We start from the raw sequence: 19,341 nt of genomic DNA on the forward strand, positions 1-19,341 counted from the left end.
CTGTAATTTAAAGTTTTTATACCAAATACTATAAAAAACAAAATTTCCAAGATAAAGACCAAGAGCAGTACCCTTACTTTTAAAATAAAAGGAACTTAAAAAACGTAACACCGAAGAAAGCACACGACAAATTATTTCAGCTTGAAAATAATTTGTCCCTAAAAATTACTTCCTGAAATGATAAATCCACATATGGATTTGAAATATAAACTGTGATTAAAAATAAATAAATGTTAAAGATTAAAACTGGAGATTACAGTAACTGGAAGACTTTCCACTAGACTATGATAGCCATTTACTGTAAAGTTTGGAAAAGATATCAAGCTTGATAATGTGCGTTTGTACAGTAACAAGCAAACAATGATAACAAGTAGCATTGTTTAAAAACAAGGACATTTATTATTACAAAAGCAGCTAGCTTAATAAAAAAGCATTACTTAAAAATAATTTAAAATATATATATAAAAAATGTAAATTGTGATTCTTTTGAGTGCAATGCAAACAAGATTATCCAAAGAAGAAACAAAACCTCAGTAGTTGTAATAACCTATCCCTGAAGTTAGTGGATATTACACAGAAATATTTATATTGTGGTCTTCAACTCCCTGTACTTATTTTTAAAGAATGAGAAGAATTTAAACAGAATATGAAAACATAAATTATAAATAAATGTAAAAATATATATGTACAAATTTTCATTGAAGCCATGACTCTTATTGTGTAAATGCCTAAATATGAGATTATAAATAAAGTAAAATACTGAAGGACTCTATTCTCTCAATTTTAGAAAAAGGGAATTTTCTGAAAACAATATTTGAAGTTAAGGTACTAGGACTTTACTAATTTCACCCAGTAGTAAACAACTGGTCATGAAATGAAACATCTCTCTCAGAGGAAAAATACTTCCTAATAGGAAAAACACAAACCAGGCTTTCTGAATCACAAAGATTCTGAAACAGGTAAGATGACCAAAAAACAATGTGAAATTAAGAAACAGCGAAAGCATCTCTTGGGTCTCTGTTTCACACAGCTACGCTCAGCCTAGGTAGGTCTTCCACCGGCGTGCTTTTCATGGCATCCAGCTGGTTGTACTCCTGTATGAGTCCTGACAACGATGACACGGCTTCTGAGAAACAGCTTTCCTCCATCCCTTCGATTTGCAGATAGTGATGAAGATGAGCCTACGAATTTAAGAAAACTGAATTATGTTGACTATTTCCAGGAAATTTAATATGTACGACTACCCTATAATGTAAACATTCTTTATTAAAATGATATATAGTTCACTCAGATTTCCAAGAGAAAGGAGAACTCAAACCCTATAAACTCGTGAGACTCCTCATTCAGATAGCTTTGGTAAGCCTATCCTCTTCAGTTACAATCAGTACAATGAACACAGCAGCTAGGAGAACTCGGACTGTACTGGCCTAATTCTTGGGAATGCATCTTAAACAGACTAAAAATGAACACATATAATGGAATATAGCTTAAATAGTCAAAACAAATAGATACTGTTACAAATAATTACCTTTTTCTTGTAGAGCCTCATGAATCTCTCTCTCAGGTCCATGAAGGTAGGCTTCACACACGTGTTATTTGCTAAAGCTAGTAATGAATGGTAATGGCCCACGGGTGGCACTGAACACAGGCTGGTCTTCCAGCCTTCTTGATTCCAGGAGACGAACTGTAGAGAAGGTTTTAATCTGAGATACAAAAACTGAAGGTAAGAAATAAGGTACGAAAAATGCCTGCCCTGTCACAGCAGCCTACATTAGTTAAACTAGGACACTACTACCGACACCATGAGTTTCTCACGTAAGTTATCTATTTCTCACTATTAGCAGTATTGTGGTACAGTCTGACAGTTAACGAAGGGACATTTAGTAAGAGGGCATTCGATTAGTTGTGATGGTAATTCAAAAAGCTAGAAACATATTCCTTAACACGGAAATCTGGGGATGAAAAGAAATGAAGGTATTATAATTTTCTTCACTTTGTAATTCAACAGAGCAGTTTTCCTAAAAATAGACTGTCAAAAAACAGTAAAACAGAAACTTAGAAGTGGAGTGGTAGTAGTGATGGTAATAAACATAATAGTTAAATTTTCTAACACTTTCAGGAAATAAAACATCTCATATATGATTTAATACTTGTAAGTAACAACTTTGTACTATTATTATGCTTATTTTACATTTGAAGAAAATAAGGCTAACAGAGGCTATGTCGCTTGCTCAAACTCACACTCTACTTAAGTGGTAATGCTAGAATTTGAGAACAGACCACCCTAGCTACTATGCTACGACTGTCACAAGCAGTACCCGTAACTAATTATCTTGAGAAAAGTATAAAATCGCCCTGGCTGGCATGGCTCAGTTGCTTTGTGGGCATCATCCCACAAAGTGAAAGGGCATGGGTTCTGTTCCTGGTCAGGACACATGCCTGGGTTGTGGGCCTGCTCCCTGGTTAGTGAGAGAGGCAACTGATCAGTGTTTCTCTCTCACGTCCATGCTTCTCTACCTCTCTTTCTCCCTCCCTTCCCCTCTAAATAAATAAATAAATAAATAAATAAAATCTTAAAAAAAAAAAATATATATATATATATAAAACCAAACCTTTCAATATTTCTGCGAAGATCTGAAATCTGGACGTTTCCTCTAACCATGAGCGCACAGGCGAGGTAGAGACTATGTTTGGGGTCAGCCCGAATTAGCTGGTGATCTTTACTAAAGGCATCTGAAAACATTTGATCCAACCTGGAACAATGAGAGGTGCTATTTATACAAAATATTACGTTTTTCTTCTCTGTATAACTATAAAATGGGAAGATGGTCATTTGTGCTATAATCTTCTCAGCAATCTTTTATGGAATATGAAAACAGAGGAAGTCTTATAACATCTTTTTTTGGAATAAAAATCTTCTGTAATACATTGGTGATTTCAGCTACAAAATGTTAACTGTATCATAGTGAGCTCTGTGAAGTACTGATTTCGGAAACTTATGCCGTTATTATTTCAGTATGCTTATCTAATTCTTCTATCACAACTATCAAAACTAATTGAAAGCCTACAATATTAAGAGATTACTTTATCACTGTATAATACATCATAAATTAGTCAGGAATAACCAAGAGGAAACTATCAAAGGACAATGTTAGGCTCTCTTATCAAAGACGGAACTCTACAGTAGCGTTCCTGAACAGGGAAACTTTTAAGTGAATGAAGTCTTTTAACTTCATTCTTTAATCCTTGAGTTAAAGAGGGGAAGAGAAGGGCGACAACCAAGTTCACATCTAACAGTACATAGCCTTGCAGGTCCTTAACATGGCCCCACTTAAGTCAATACAAATATGATTAGGATCCTTAGTTATCTCTAGCCAGAGCTCAGTGTGCTGAATTTGCACCAAGTCTGAGAAGAGCTACAGAAATCACCCTATGCTACCTATTCATTCAGCAGATATTTACTGAATGTCTACTATACACCAGACACGATTCTAAGTACGGAGACCCAGCAGTGTACACCCACAGAAAGTCTCCTATTCCATTCTATCCTGATTGTCCTACAGCAAGAAGGATTAGAGGACACCCTTAGGGGACGGTGAGCTTTGGGGCATTCATGAATCTTCTGCTATTGTATTCAAACTTCAGTGTGAATGTGCTTTCTGGCATTTTTATGGAGTCAAGGAAATCCAGAAAAGGTTAAGAACTGCCAAACAACAAGTGGTCAAATTTAATTCTCGATTCATTGTTTGTCACAAAATAGAAAAAACTATTAAGCAGGCATTTTAATTATTGGGCTATTTACCTTTATTTAGATTAGAAATATGAAATTTCAAAAAAAATATACTCACATACTTATTGTTTTCATTTGCTAAAAATGAACTAGGTACAGAACTAACATTATTCAATACACCTAACAGGTGTATGAGGCGGGTGCTCTGCTCCGACTCCCATTTTTACAGATGAGAAAAACTGAAAAACCCTGGCAAACTTGCTACTAGCGAGAGAAGTGGATTCAGACTTAAGTATGTCGAACTTCAAAGCCCTTAAATCTTATATATTTATTAATTTTCATAAGCTTAAACATTTAATTATTAGATTTAATTTCAAACAGTTTAATATTGATGTTTTTTAAACAATGACTTCTAAATAAAGAAGCATTCATATAATGGAAAAATGGCTGTTATCAACTATATTTTATATATTTCTCATAAAGAAAATGATATGAAGAAGGAGTTATTATAAACTCTTCTCTTAATTTTTTTTAATAGGTAATTCAAGTTCTCAGGTAACTGAAATAAAGTTACTACAGCTCACCTTCGAGGAGGAATGTTAACATCTGCCAGTGTATACAGAGGTGTTAGGCTTGACACAAGATAATGCAGCTGAGGAAAAGGAACTAAATTCATGCTGATTTCATTAAGGTCCATATTAAGGGATCCTTCAAACCTTGCAGAGCTAAAAAATTAACAGTAAAGCATGAGAAGGAATTTAATTGTACAGTTACACACTTTAAATGTAGCTTGATTTATTCAGCAGGCATGTTCTTAAATACTTTCATACCCTGTCCTTCAGTAGAGAACATATATTCTTCCCCCCATATTAGTGAAATTTAGTATCATGAACATGATGTATAAATATAATTAAAGTATAATACAACTTCTATAGTAACTCTTATTTCTGGCTTATCTGAAGCATAACCAACACAGTATTACAGTTGCGCATTACATATATAAAAATACTGAAAACAGACTATAGACTGAGTTAAACACATACAGGTCAAAATTATTTATTTAGTCCGTAATCTTTACTAAATTCCTCAGGCATCTGCTTAAAAAGCTCTATAATTTGGAATATAATAATGCCAAAGTAATCTTTTAGATCAAAGACATGGAAATATTGTGGATCAGCGAATGAGGAGTTAGAGATTAATTGGTTTTATAGATTAAGACATTTCACAGTAAAAAAAAAAAGTTTACTTTTGTCTAACCAAGTGTTTCTCAAGTGTATCTATGATAAAACCTTTTATTATATTAACACCTATTAACATCCCATGGAATATATCTGGGGAAATGCTCCTTTGGAGTAATAGAAATTAAAATGCTGGTCTATCACTAAAAATACTGGTAAGATTTGAAACCAGTAGACAAAATATAAATGAAAGAATCTGACAACTTAGAATAACTAAATACAAAATGCTATTGCCAACGTCCTCAAATGCACAGTGAACACCATCGTTAGGTTACCTTGTTAGGTTGAGCAGCAAATTTGCCACGATGTTGTTCATGGCATCAAAGGGCTTTTCCTGCCGCTTTTTAAAAGACCCAGCACTTGAAGTCACCAGACTCTTTGGCTTTACAGTTGTACCCAGCTTTCCAGAATTCACCATGAGGTCAATTTTGCTAATGATGTCAAATAAAGACTTTTAAAAGAAAAATATTGGAGAGAAGCTATTAAGAAGAGTGGATATAGGAAGGAAAGAAGAGAAAGTAAAAGGATTTAGACTTATTTTTTTCTTAGATGGGAAAGCTGAAAAGTGAAGAATGTTTCATATAAACACACAAGCATAACACAGGCAGGAGTGTATATACATACGTCCATAAATTACAGTGTCACTTCTTACTTGGTTGTCAATAGGCAACACACAGTCGGCATGCTCATTGAGTTCCTTCATTGCCAAGATGCTATTATAAGGTGAAGTTATGACGTCATCCTCACCAGAAGGATAAATTGAAGTGACAAATCTGTATACTTCTGGGAATTCGTCTTCGAGCACCTTTAAAAGAAATGTGCCAAGTCCAGATCCTGTTCCTGAGGGTTGAATTTCAAAAAGAAAACAGCATCAATTGTTCAGAATATAATTGTGAGGAACTTGGAATTTAATTTTTTTGTAGAAATACATATTAAGAACTTTTAATTTTCAACTTACTCCTGTGATTATATACTAACTCATCTAAATTCAAATAAGGAAATGAAGACAACATGGGTAGTGAGACTTAAAAGTTCTGAATTCAATCTGTGATTTTTGCTGTGAGGTTGGGAGGGCTTTCTGTATTTCACTTGTTCTCACAGTTAAGTTATATCTCTGTGATGCCAAAAGAACTGAATGAAGGATAAAAAGTTCAACTGAAACAGCATTCAGCCTACACTTGATATTAGGCAACTTAAAAACACGAAAACTATCATAACATTTTGGTCTGTCCAGAAAAAGTTCAGCCATTGTTAATGTAACAAGAACAGTTTGCACAACACTGATATAACCTGACAGCCAAGGAGGGTGGACTGGAATGAGCATGTGTGAGCAATGACTTCACCACACTAGTCAGTGGGGGTGGTAGACAGCATTGAGTGAGCATGTGTACTGTGTGGCTGTCACATTCAAAATGAGTAAGCAAGGAGAGCAACAAATGTGCATCAAATTTTGATTTAAGCTTGAACATTCCTTCATGGAAACTATTTGGATGATTCAGAAGGCCACAGCTATGGGCAACTGCTGATTGGCAGCTTCATTATGACAATGTGCCTGCTCATGCATCATGTCTCGTGCGGAGTTTTTGGAGAAACATCAAATCACCCAGGTGACTTGGTCCCTCTACACCCCAGATTGGGCGCCCTGCGACTTCTGGCTTTTCCCCAAACTAAAATCACCTTCGAAAGGGAAAAGATTTCAGACCATTGATGAGATTCAGGAAAGTATGAGGGGGCAGCTGATGGCGACTGGGAGAACCATGTGAGGTCCTAAGGTGTTTACTTTGAAGGGCACAGAGTCGTCATTGTCCTATACACAATGTTTCTTGTATCTTTTTCAGTAAATGCCTCTATTTTCCATAAACACAGATGGATACTTTCTGGACAGACCTCAAAAAAGTTAATGATGAAGAACAGTTTAACCAACTTAAACACTAAGTTAAAATTGTTTAAAATTGAGCATTACTACCTTGAATTTACAATATTTTCAAGTAGGAAACTTTTTTTTTTTTTTTTTACTATTTATTTAAAAGCAGAAACTCTAGGAATCCCTTTCAGATAACTTTCTGACACATAGTTACATTTAAATAAATTCAGAAATTTTTAAGAACTTTAAAGAGGTAAAATTGGAGTGTTCTAAGCTGACGTTTTTCACACTATGGGTTGGGAACTAATAGTGGCTGATGAAACTAATTTACTAAGTTAGGACCACTATTTTGCTGCCTTAAATATAACAGTAGAAGTACCAACGTGTTGCATGTAGTGTAGGTGGTAATGTTTTCTGAGTCCTCTGTTTGTGTATGTTTGTGTGTGTATGTTTGGTTGTGATGTAAAATATATTTCATGCTGTTCTGATTAAAAAGAAGTTCAAAAGCCAATGCTCTAACCCATATAGATAAGTAATAAGATTCTATGGTGTTAAAAATACTAGATGCAAGTGAGGGGGATTTTTTGTTTAATCTTTAATGAGAAGGAATTTCTAAGCATTACACAAAACCAAAGCCATTATAGAAAAGACAATTTTGATTCCATGAAAAATTAGCAAAACTTATTTAAGTTTTGAAAAGTCTTCAACACATATGATGGAGGACTAAATTTCTTTAATAAAGAGGCCTCGAAAATCAATAACCAAAAAAATAGGAATGCACTAAAAAAATGGGCTAAGTAAATATCTAACTCAAGATAAACCAAATGGAAAATAGATGCTCAACCTACCTTCTAATTAAAGGAATGCAATTTAAAACAATATAATTTTGAACATATTAGATTTATGTCTCCTAATACTTTGTGATGGTGATAAGTGTGGGGAAGTAAACTTTTATAAATTGTTGCTAATAACATGGATTGGTGCAATAATGTAAGAAGATATTTAGTAATCACTCAAAATTTAAAATGTACATATTCTTTGATCTCACGTTCCTTTCTAGGAATACTGCCCACAGCTATAGTGGCACAAATGAACAGAGATGCATGTACCAGTTGTTCACTGGGGATTGTTTGTGATAACCAAACACCATAAACAAATGAACACTCATCAGTGAGGACTGACTTTAACAATTAGTACCTATTTATGCAATTGAATTCTATGAGACAGCTGATAATGAAAGATTTATATTTGGGAAAATATAAAGTGAAAAAATTACAGAATAATACATATTACATAATCTTGTTTATGTAAAAACACAGCACACACATACTATTAATAGTCATAGAAATAATCTGGAAGGATGACATTGTCAGCTTAATAACCTGTGTGGAGAGACACTAGGGAGTGACGTGGGAAAGGAGACCTTCATTTCTAACCCTCAGTATTATTTAAATTATGTCATTTTCAGTGAATTATGAGTTATAGTATTCTGAGATTTTGAGTAACAGAGGGATTAAAAAGGCACCACAATGAACTATAATTCAAACTGTTTTTTTAAAAAACTTACTCAAACTTGCATGTTAATTATAGTAGTACACAAACATTTGATTCTTAATTTAATGATTATGATGGTCTTCTATAGGCATGGTTACATAGCAATTGTGACTTTAATCGTCAAATGGATCACAACGAATAGTAGATATGTATAAAAAGCCAACTGTATGTAACCTGCTCAATATAAAATCTTAATCTCAGCTTGAAGGAAAAACATGGCAAATTTTTCTTTTAAAATCACCTAATCCTATTATGAAATTAGCAGATTACGATCTGCTTCTATTTCATGGAACAGGGAAGCAAAAGACTTCACTTGCTCGGTTCAGGGTCCCTCGGGGAAAGTGGGCCATGCAGGCCATTTGTTGTAGGCCAAGGTGATTCGTTACCACGTGAGGACTGACTGAAAGTTCACTAAAATGATTTCTTTTACTTACTGAACACAACAAAGTTTTGTAGGTAGTTCTAGAAAGGACAGTCTTTTGCAAGCATCCCTGTGAATATGCCAGAAATACTTAGCTCTGGTTGGGATAAAGAATTCACAAGCAAACTCTTAGGAGAAAGTCAGCATTCCCAGAAAGCTCATCTGTACTGAAATGTAGCTGGAAATTTATAAAATAAAGTAAAGGCAGAAGAAAAATTTCAGATTCCATTCTACTGACTTTTTTCTATTAAATCTTATAAGGGTTTATTTTTCTTAAAGGGTACTAGTGGACACACTTTGATAGATTAAGATAAAAAGCTGTTATGTACATACATTCATAAACACACACGCTCTTAATAGTTCTGTCTTTATCAGGCATGCGACGGAAGACAAGACTTAGGTTTACAAATGAATTCCCAACTGCACTTTCACATTGTTACAGGCAACTGAATGAATAGCTTTACCTCCTCCCATGGAATGTATTACGAAGAAACACTGCAAACAATCACAGTGCTCTGCCGACTTTCGGAGTTTCTCTAAAATCTGTTCTTGATAAAGACGGCCAAAACCCTTGTGCCCCACAGCCCTGAAGGAGAGAATGTAGACTTGAAGAAATTCCTTGCATTATTTCAAGATTTTATTTCTGATTCCTGATTCATATCAACAAATCATGCTATCTCAAAGACACTAGGTAGAAAATTTAGCAAATATGTGTGTAATCCTCAGATATCCTGATAAGATAGACCATTATCAATGGATAGTAAACTATGGTTTTCTAAATTTCTCAGTTTTTTTCTTAATAATTACAACAAAGGTTTTAGTTACAGTTTTTCTCATTTCCATTTAAAGAACTATAATTGCAGTGACTTATATATAAAAGGCAGAATGTGGTCATGACATGGTCAGCAGAAAGACAAAACATTTCAAACTACTTTGGTTTAGAAGGAGAAAAACACTGGTCACATCATATTATTACCAGATGAAATGGCACACAGTCGAAAACTGATATTCACGAGGCAAGCCCTTTACCTGCCCGAATTTGCAAGTATCACTAAGATGAACTCAAAAATAAGCGTGCTTTTCTCGCAACGTGCAGTCAGGAGTAACTCAAAAGTTACAGAATAAGTTATTCAACAATCAGAGAAAAGCCAGGTGGGTGGTCAGGTGGACTCACTTATTCAGTGACTGGTTTTCCCCAAATGACTCTCCCAGAACACACGATTCAAATCCACGCTTCAGTAAAATTATGTATTACTACACATTATGAATTCGAGGGACAGACTGCAAATAGTTACTAATAAAATAGTAAGTATTAGTTTACAAACAGCGAGGAACTATTGAATTTTTAAAAAACAGTCTCAATGTAAAATTTTAAATGATCATTGTTGGAGCTTTTTCCCATTACGGAGGTGCGACCATTGTAATTGAAGGACCAAACAGAGCCTCAGGCTAAACTTGAATGCTGGGACACGGGTCTGGCTGGCATCTCTGTAACAATTCTATTGAATCTGACCAACTGGAGAACTTGAGAGTCAAATAATGTAGGTAAGTGAACAGTTTATAAAACTACTTAAAACTTTTCACTTTTTAGTATTATGCAAGATTCAATTGACAATGAGGGAATTTAGCAAATTAATTTTTCATGATTCACCTTTTTCTTAAAAAAAATGAGAAAGAACAAGATATAGGGGGCTTCCAAAAATTCTGAAACACTACCATTTATTAAGGAAAAGTTAATGGCTGAAAGGCCTAGAGTTAGGTATGGCCAGTTGCATTTTGATTTCACGTCAGTAGAACCTGAGAGTAAAGGATATATTGTTAATTTTAATGTTAGCATACGCTCACCAATTATTCCCTGAGCCAGAAATATCCGTGATGAGCTGCTTGCTATCAAATACATCTCTCAAAGGTCCCTGCAGAATTTCGTTTACTACCCCTTCCTCCATGTCAATCAAGACAGCCTGAGGAACAGAAATAAAGTTAAATCATCACATTCTTCTTTAGAGTTAGTCACTCTGTAAATGAAAATAACTCATGAGCTAAAAGCTGCATTGTTCTTTTTATAATTTAAGCTTAATCACATCTTTATTTAAATCTTTATGTAGAATCTGATATAAAAATTAAAAAGTAATTTCACTCTGCTTAAAGGTGAAATCCAGTAAAAGATAGATTCAAAACTCTTACCCTACTCCAAATTACCAAGGGGGAAAAAAAGGAACTGAAAAATCCTCTCAACTGATTTTATAACTATTCTTTTATTCATGTGCCTATGTGACTGTAAATTCTTGAGAACAGTCTCAGAAATCTATGAGGTAACCTTAACCAGAGAAAATTCTCAATGGAGGGCATATTAATGCATTTGCTCACTGGGAGCAACCATGCTGCTCGAATCACAAAAACTGTCCAATTCAAGCCAGTAAATGTGCAAAGCCAAAGCACTAGGTAGATGTCGATGATGACTACAGGGTCTTCCCCCAAGTAACTCACAATCTAATTCATTACCACAGACTTTACTGACACAGGAGAGAACCTCCATTACTAGGGAACACCAGAATATAAAACAGAGGATTAACTATGGAGAGAATCAAACAAGGCTAGAAGGAAATACAGCCAAATGTAAGCAGGGATAGCTTGGCAGGGGGATTATACACCCTGTGCCCCCACTGTCTTGTGCTTTACTTCCCGTATTTTCTACAGTGAGGGGACGCAAGTTAAGTGAATAGAGTAAAGCTGAAAAACACATTCTGAAATAATCTTAGGGTATACAATAAAGCTATTAACACTCTGATTCACTGTAACAGAGAAAAGTGCTTGGTTTCTGGGCTTTTTTAGCTCTTGTGATCATTAATGTTAAGCACTTACTACATATGCCACTATCCTAAGTACTTACATGTACCACCCTATCTAACCCCCACAACCCTATGTATAGGCACTACGACTATTCATACTTTACACATTGAGGAAACTGAGGCCTAGAAAAGTTAATAACTTGGCTATGATCACCCAGCTACTAAGTGGTAGAGCTGAGATTCAAACCTGGCTGGCCTGGCTGTAGAATACTGACTCTTAACCACTGAACTGTATGCTCTACCATCTTACTAAAGAGAGTCAAGTTTGATATTTCTAGAGTACTGACTCCAGGAGAGTTACAATTTATGAATTCAATTACTGATGTAGTTAATTATGTTATTGCAACCTGGCAATTAAAATAGTATTACACAGTATATTAGAAACATTGTATTTTAATTGTATAATACTATTTGACACAGTCTATTAGAAAGACTCTAAAATTGTTTATAAATGTGCTCCTTTACATACAGCAATAAATATATATATGCTCTACATAGACAAGGCAGTACAGGGTTATTTACTGGTCATTTTGGGGATTTTTAAGAATATGTGGAAGATTAAAGATTTTTTATGGGTCTGAAGAAAAACTGTCTTCAGTTACTGTCTCTGAAATGGTGACTGAGATTAAACATATTCAGGCCATACCCTCCATTACCTGCAGCCTGGCAACAGCAGCAGCAAACAGAAAACAGGCTGACATTCAAGCACCTCAACGTCAGTTTTGAAAGCATTACCACTGTCAGTCACTGAGCATTAAAACCCTGACATAGTACATAAGTCTTCTGATCTTTCCTTGGAAATTAATTAAAATTAGGAGAAATTACTCTGGGTTCCTCGCTTAGCTATGGCAAGTCTGGTGTCACCACTGTTCCAGAATTTGATGTTTATCATTTTCTTCCAGAGCCACCTGGTGATAGCCTTCTAGCATTTGAGCATTCCCTTAATTGTAACATAGGATTTATAGAGTTCTGAGTATTTGCCTGTTAACTTCAGATCCTCGAGACAGTGGAGGGGCCCAACCACCAAGTTATCTTCTGAAGCCTAGGCTCTTCAGTGATCACAGCCATGTAACGCCAATGATCCCAGGGAGAAATGGAAGGGCACCTTCTAGCACAAATCAAAGCCTACAGAAACACATTGATTTATTATTTTCCAATAGTGTGTCCTCCACCTTGCCTGCTGATGTGCTGGTGGGAAAGAGCTCAAATTGGGAGCAGTCTAGGAAATGTCAACATTTCTTTTCCTGTCTAAGATTTGGACTGGGATGTTAGCACGGCTTACGGCACGGAGTATACCCAGTGTTGATTAATCATGTTAACAGCCTACAAGCAGATGGTCTCTGCCCTAAATTTGTTTTCCAAGGAGATCAAAGGTCAGATAGAAAATGGTTCCCAGGTACCACAACACCACTGCCTTCCATTCTTTCAGCCAACACTCCAGGTCTGATGCTTATAGTCACAATCACTGCCTTAGCATCTGAACTGCCTTTCTTTTTTGTTAATGTCAAAGGTTACTAATCAATAACTGGAAAAAACAGACTGTTGTAGACAAACAATCACTGAAAAGAAGTGGTGTTGAAATGAGATTAGGACTAGTATGGGCTACTGACTCAAAATATTTTTGTTCAGGAGGTCTAACGTGGCCAAATCCATGCTTTGTAAAAGGAGCAAATGAATCTTCCATTATTTGCAAATGAAAAGTTAACTTGCATTATTATGTACTTAGTACATAATAATGCAAGGGTTAAGAAAGGTTTCATCATTTATCTAGACATATTTCTCCTGAAAGCCTTAGGAAAAAAAGGGGTAAATATGCAGTGTTTTTTTACTTTAAGCACAAAATATTTCCCCTAAAGTTTCAGGTAGACACAAATGTCTGCTTAATTATATTAAATGTGGCTTAGTAAGTATTTTTAATTTGAGAAGTTAAAATTAAATTTTACTGTCATGATTGTTACAGAAATATAGTTATTTTGAAAACATGCAATGTAAGATGCCAAGTATATATATCTTACTCGTGCTTTTAAAGAACAAATTTTCCCCTTGGAAATACTGCCACCATCACCAACCACTCTGAAAGATAAAAAATAAGAAAAAAATCATAAGATCTTCCATGGCCATTAGTGCTATCAGGTAAAACAAAGCTGACTTCCATTTACATAATAAAGCCACTTACAGGCCAGGTGAGACAGACACAAAAGATAACACAGGAGTCACCATTCCAAGTCTTCTCCCTTGCCTACCTCCCATTAGGCTAAAAAGTGAGGTACTTATTTCCCTGGCTTCCTTTGTAGTTAGTGCTGCCCCTGTAATTCAGTTCTGGCTAATAAGAGAAGAGAGAGGTATTTTGGGAAGCTTTTCTAATAAAAAGGAGATGCAGTTGGTGCCAATTCTTCCATTTTCCTACCTCGAATATGAACATGAATGTGATTCCTAGACTGGAGGCTGCCATTTAATATAAAAAAAAAAATAAACATGAAGACAAAAAGTCAACACACTATGAATAATGAAACGATAGTATCTTGGTCTTTAAGGCACTTCTCCAAACCCAGAACATCCAATTTCCTGATTCATTTGTATCTGAAGTAACTGGATACCTTTATCACTTAAACCACATCAACAAGGTTTCCTGTTATAACTAAACATGTATCAACACCTACCCCCATTTGTTTATATACTACCTGCATTCACACTGTAATGACTGGGTTGCGTAGGTGTGACACAGACTGTGAGACAGACTTGGTGACATTGACTTTCTGCCTTTACTTTGGTGTATCTGCCTATACTAGACAGCACTGGACCCATACTCAAGTTGTCACCAAGGTTTCTGAGTTTTCAAGCCTCTGGAATTCACCAAGTTGAGGACTAACTTGGAGATAACTTCCTCAAATACCCAACCAACTAATTCAAATTAGATACTAAATAGGTATTTTTCAGTTCAAGCCCACCAGTTTAGCTTTAAGTATTTTGAAGACGCATGAACTTAAAAATTTAAGATTAAAAGCTTATGAACAGCCCTGGCCAGGTGGCTCAGTCAGCTGGAGCATCTTCCTGTACACCAAAAGGTTGCAGGTTTGATCCCCAGTCAGGGCACATACCTAGGTTGTGAGTTCAATCCCTGGTCAGGGCATATACAGGAGGCAACTGATCAATGTTTCTCTCTCCCATCAATGTTGCTCTCACATCGATATTATTCTCTCTTTCTCTCTCCCTTCCTCTCTCTCTAAAATCAATAAACATATCCTCGGGTAAGGATTAAAAAAAAAAAGCTTATGAACAAACCTTGAACATCAAATTACTCTCAGATAGAGACATAATTACATGTACCCTTTATTAAATAAACAAAAGTAATTTGACAGTTTTCTCCCTTTCAACACATTCTATTCATAGAGCCAATATTCCTGACCACAAATAACATAAATGTAAACAATATATTTTTCTTTCAAAAGTTAGCCATTACTGGATGCATTAACAAGGTAATAAGATACCCTAGGAGCATTTTTCAGCACTCCTTTTAAGTGAAACTTTATTTACAGGTCAAGTTAAAAGAAGGCACACTAAAGCTTCTTTTCGTTACTTAATATAGTCTTAAAAGAAAACCTGCTGTCCTGCTCTGAAGAATGATATAAGAATATTAATGATATGAGAATGATAAATATGATTTTAATGAGAAAAGCAAACAAAAAAGCCAGGCAACTTTACAGTTATCAACTGTTTTTATTGTCCTTTGAAGAATTCTTGCCCAGTCTGTGGACATGAAAAGTATCATTGTGCTATGTCAGCGATTTTCAAGTTTTTTCATCTCATGGCACTTAAACTAATTACTAAAATTCTGTGCACACGAAAAATGTGTTTTCTGCTGATTGGGCAAAAAGGAGTAGGTATGATTTTGATTCACTCACACCAGGTGGTTATGCTGTGTTGGCTGTTGTCATTTTTTTCATTTGATAACTTAAGGGAAAAGAGGTCAGTGCCCCTGACTAAACAGTCAGTTACTGCATGTTTTAGAAATTCTCCCAGCTCACCAATATGCCATGGAACACCGACGGACACTAACCCCAACTTACCTGGTATCCACATTTCTAAAGAAGCTGCTTATTGCCTCATCATAAATTCCTTTCTAAAAAGAAAGAAAATATTTACAGCATTTGATTAAGTTTTGCCTCTTTCCCAAATGAAGTCCTTTCAATTTAATAACGCCACAGTTCTGTAAAGGCTGGTGGGTGGCTATGATAAGTAAAAACAAGTTATCATAAAATGCTTAGCCTGACTCTTCCGATCTAGAGAAGAGTAAACGCCCTGAGATCTATGACTTAAATTCAAGGAAGGGTGCTGAAGTCCTCATAGGACTGCAGGATCAAATGAGAGCTTCCTCCGAATTCTTGGTGATCATTTTAAAAGCCGATTGGTTAAGTCAAGGAATACCACGCGTAAACTATTTACAAAGTATTGTACTTTCACATATACTATCTCATTGATCTTCACAAGAATGCTGATAAAGATGAGACCCTGAGAATCGGGGAAACGTCTCTGGCCAGTTCAATCTATTACGTGTCTAACGACAATATACGTTTAAAAACGTTTGCTCTTTGCTGATAAGATCCGATACAACGAATATCCGTCAGGTCAAAGCTCAATAGAGTAAACCTCGCCGCGATAGGCGAGGGGGCTGTCCGGAGGCAGGGCGGGTACCTGGTTGACCGCGGCGTGCTCCCTCAGCGCCAAGTCCCAGAAACAGCAGCCGATCTGGTTTCCGCACTGGCCGACTGCGACCCCGGAGAGGAAGAAAAGGGACAGACATTAGGCGGCTAACAAGGCCCCTGGGCGCAGCGCCGGCTGGGCCCTCACCCTCCCGGCGCAGCTTACCCTGTAAGACCACCGACTGGGTCATACCGCGGGACAGCCCGCGGGAGCCCGCGCAGCCCTTCGTATTTCCCCGGCCCGCCCACGGCGCTTTCCGGGGGGCGGGGCAGCCGTAAGTCACTCTGCTGCCGCAAGTCGCTGCCGTCGCTACGATTTTCTCTAGGTTTTCTCGAAGGCCGCCAAGTGCGCCTGCGTCTGGCTGTTACTATAGCGACGGGGCCTCGGACCTTAGCTCTTCGCTGCCCTGTCAACATCTTTTAGCATCTGCAGCACCCGAGGCTAGGGTAACTGGCGGGTAACTAAGCTTTGAGTAGGATTTTAAAACAAGTGTCTTTAAAACTGTTGGTGGGCCCTCCTTAGAGGTTTAGCCTTCGTTTACAGGCCCAACACCCTGGGCAGCGGGTCAAATTCCGTTCACGCAGCTTCCTCGGGACGCTGCGTTAGCGTCTTTGTCCAACAAGCCCTTTGTTCTAATAGAAAACGAAGATTGTCGGTGAGCACAAAGAAACCTCAGACCAGTAGGCGTGGCAAGGCGCAACCGAAACCTGGTGGTTTGGCAAAAGGGTGCTTTAGAGACCCAATCAGTGTTTGTCGAAGCTGTAGATTTCCAACATTAAAGTACAGGCCCTCGGGGGGATTCAAAAGAAATTAAGACATAGATTCCAAGAAACTTACAATCTAATTGAAGATACACCCGAAAAAATCAAGTAATTGTGACTTAAAATATTGTGTGGTGCTAAATGCAGTAGGATTCAGTGGATGAGGATGTAAATGAGTCACTAGAAGGCTCTTCAGAGAGATGAAATTAAAACTAGGCATTTGATTCATATATAGTGCTTAGATGGGAGAAAGGAGGAAGATCGAAAAATAAGGCATTACTAACTTCTTAAAATTGTCAAACATTGAATACTGTAAACCCGTATCGATCAACTTAGATGAGATTTCAATTAAGAACTCAATCATTTAAAAAATGAAATTAATATTTTCCACAAAAATTCTGAGGAGCTATAAAATTCTAGGAAGTCTTCTTCATTAAAAAAAAAAATTAAAGTATATGTGCTATTAATATGTAGTATTAGGAACACCTTACTTCTCCATCAGGACAAATAATAGTTGTTACCATGTTTTTCTGATAGCTGTTAAGTTTGAAGTTGCAATGGTGGTTCATGGTGTTGAGGCTTTCGTACATTTATATTTGGATGCTTTTCACCTTAGTACTTAAATCTTTTGTGATCAATAGGCAACTTTTAATCAATTTTTTGCAATAGCTGGGTTTTACTCTTAGCTACTTTTTAGTGAAGTCAGTGGAGTCAGCGGTGGAGGTACAATCCGGCACCTCCAACGTGTCACTTTAAGTCTTGATGTTGAAATCCCAAAGTCTGGGGCTTCCACAATTTGCAGTTTGGTTACAGAGTGATGTCTGTAAGTGTGAGTTGGTGAACTACGGTTCCATCTTCTCTGGTATTTTGGCCTCTGCAGAGCGCTACCGCTCATGCTGTGGTTCTCTCCCAGTCATTATTTCCCAGAGGTCTCACATGGGAATAAAGTTAAGTTAAGAAAGTCCTAATAAGTCTCATTAATAACTTATTTCTGGAGAGAATAAGACTGAGGGGCAATTCTGCTTAAAAATCAAGGTAGAACCTTACATACCACTACTTCAGGACCTCAGTAGAGGCAAGAAAGATTTAAGATAGAGTTTATGTTTTCCAGGAGTCCACACTGAAGTCATGAATCTGAGCATATCCTGCAGTTGAGTTCCCTCCTAATAAATGAACTGAAACCTCATTTAAGATATTCAACCTAGTCTCAGAAGAGCAAGCAGAACCCAGGTCATCTTGGAAAGCCACACACAGCTTAGGGGAATTCTTGCTAATATAGTACTTCCTCTAAAAAAAAAAACAATGAAAAGGAAAATATGACTTTCATGCTCTAGCTGTAAGTGGAAGAACAAGTTTCAGATAAGTGGAAAAGAAGTCAAGGAGAATTTGCCCACACAATAGTAGAGTATGGTAGATTGAATTATTGTTCTAAATTCTCTACCCATCCCTTCTGCACATGACTATGCAGAACCTTCTGGTATAGTAGAGTAGGCAGAGTATACATCTTTGCCTCATTGACTCTGGGTTTGGTCATGTGGCTTCCTTTGGCCAGTGGAATGAAGTCAGGTATGAAACTAGAAGGGGCTTTATTTATTTATTTATTTGAAATGAAAAGGGGTTTTAGGTATGCTTTCCTCTCTCAGACTTTGCTATTTTTTCCTAAGAAAAACTGCCTCAATTGGTTGCTGTTTCCAAAATAATGAAGACATGGATCATATTTGAGTCTGAATCTCGAGATGCAGAGTCTTAGTTATCATTGGCAAACCCAGGTGAGGCAAGTGGAGATCAGCTGAATAGAAGACTATCCACAGTCTTAGGAGCAAGTAAAATATTTTTGGTTGAAGTCAAAAATTGGAATATTGGAGCAATGGCTGACTGACAAACCAAAACAAACAAAACCAAACCAAAAAAACCCAGATTGGGCAGAATTTAATGTTAAATATGAGCAAGAGAAAAACATTGAGAATTATTCAGACTACTTCTATAAAAGGAAGGAAGGAAAGAAGGAAAGAAAGAAGGAAGGAAGGAGGGAAAATAGCATTCAAAAGATGGATGAAGTATATGACCTGGATAAAAACTATCTAAGGGGGAAAAACCAAGTATATTCTTCATATATTGTTTGTACTCTACAGGAACTTAATAATAAGAATATGAATTCAATAACACAGGGACTTAAAGATGCTAGCAATGTATTGAGAAGTATGCTCTATGAGGGCTGAATCT

At 36.5% G+C, this 19,341-nt stretch overlaps 1 protein-coding gene across 2 annotated transcripts; it reads right to left on the minus strand.

Moving 5' to 3' along the window:
- Positions 1 to 382: 382 nt before the first annotated feature.
- On the minus strand, positions 383 to 16,656 carry TUBE1 (tubulin epsilon 1). Of its 2 annotated transcripts, XM_024551820.3 has the most exons (12): positions 16,523 to 16,656; positions 16,349 to 16,422; positions 15,724 to 15,776; positions 13,672 to 13,729; positions 10,653 to 10,768; positions 9,272 to 9,393; positions 5,621 to 5,808; positions 5,244 to 5,419; positions 4,315 to 4,455; positions 2,613 to 2,753; positions 1,529 to 1,703; positions 383 to 1,181 (listed from the first exon to the last, which is right to left on the minus strand). In XM_024551820.3, exons 1-12 carry the CDS (start codon positions 16,545 to 16,547, stop codon positions 1,023 to 1,025), a joined length of 1,428 nt encoding a protein of 475 aa, XP_024407588.2. In that variant the 5' UTR covers positions 16,548 to 16,656; the 3' UTR covers positions 383 to 1,022. The 2 variants fall into 2 exon arrangements, with proteins under 2 accessions (XP_024407588.2, XP_053770183.1); XM_053914208.1 differs by lacking the exons at positions 15,724 to 15,776; positions 16,349 to 16,422; positions 16,523 to 16,656 and adding an exon at positions 14,755 to 15,703.
- Positions 16,657 to 19,341: the final 2,685 nt, after the last annotated feature.

Source organism: Desmodus rotundus, chromosome 11 (genome assembly GCF_022682495.2).
Source record: "Desmodus rotundus isolate HL8 chromosome 11, HLdesRot8A.1, whole genome shotgun sequence".
Classification (NCBI taxonomy): Eukaryota; Metazoa; Chordata; class Mammalia; order Chiroptera; family Phyllostomidae; genus Desmodus; species Desmodus rotundus.

What these genes read in the sequence shown, in the direction of transcription:
- TUBE1 (XM_024551820.3), bottom strand. Translation starts at nt 16,547, where the DNA reads ATGACCCAGTCGGTGGTCTTACAGG. An exon ending in AGCACGCCGCGGTCAACCAG is followed by an intron (nt 15,777 to 16,348) that starts GTACCCGCCCTG and finishes CTTTCTTTTTAG; the next exon opens with AAAGGAATTTATGATGAGGC. An exon ending in TGTTGCCTATTGACAACCAA is followed by an intron (nt 5,420 to 5,620) that starts GTAAGAAGTGAC and finishes TTCTTTTAAAAG; the next exon opens with TCTTTATTTGACATCATTAG.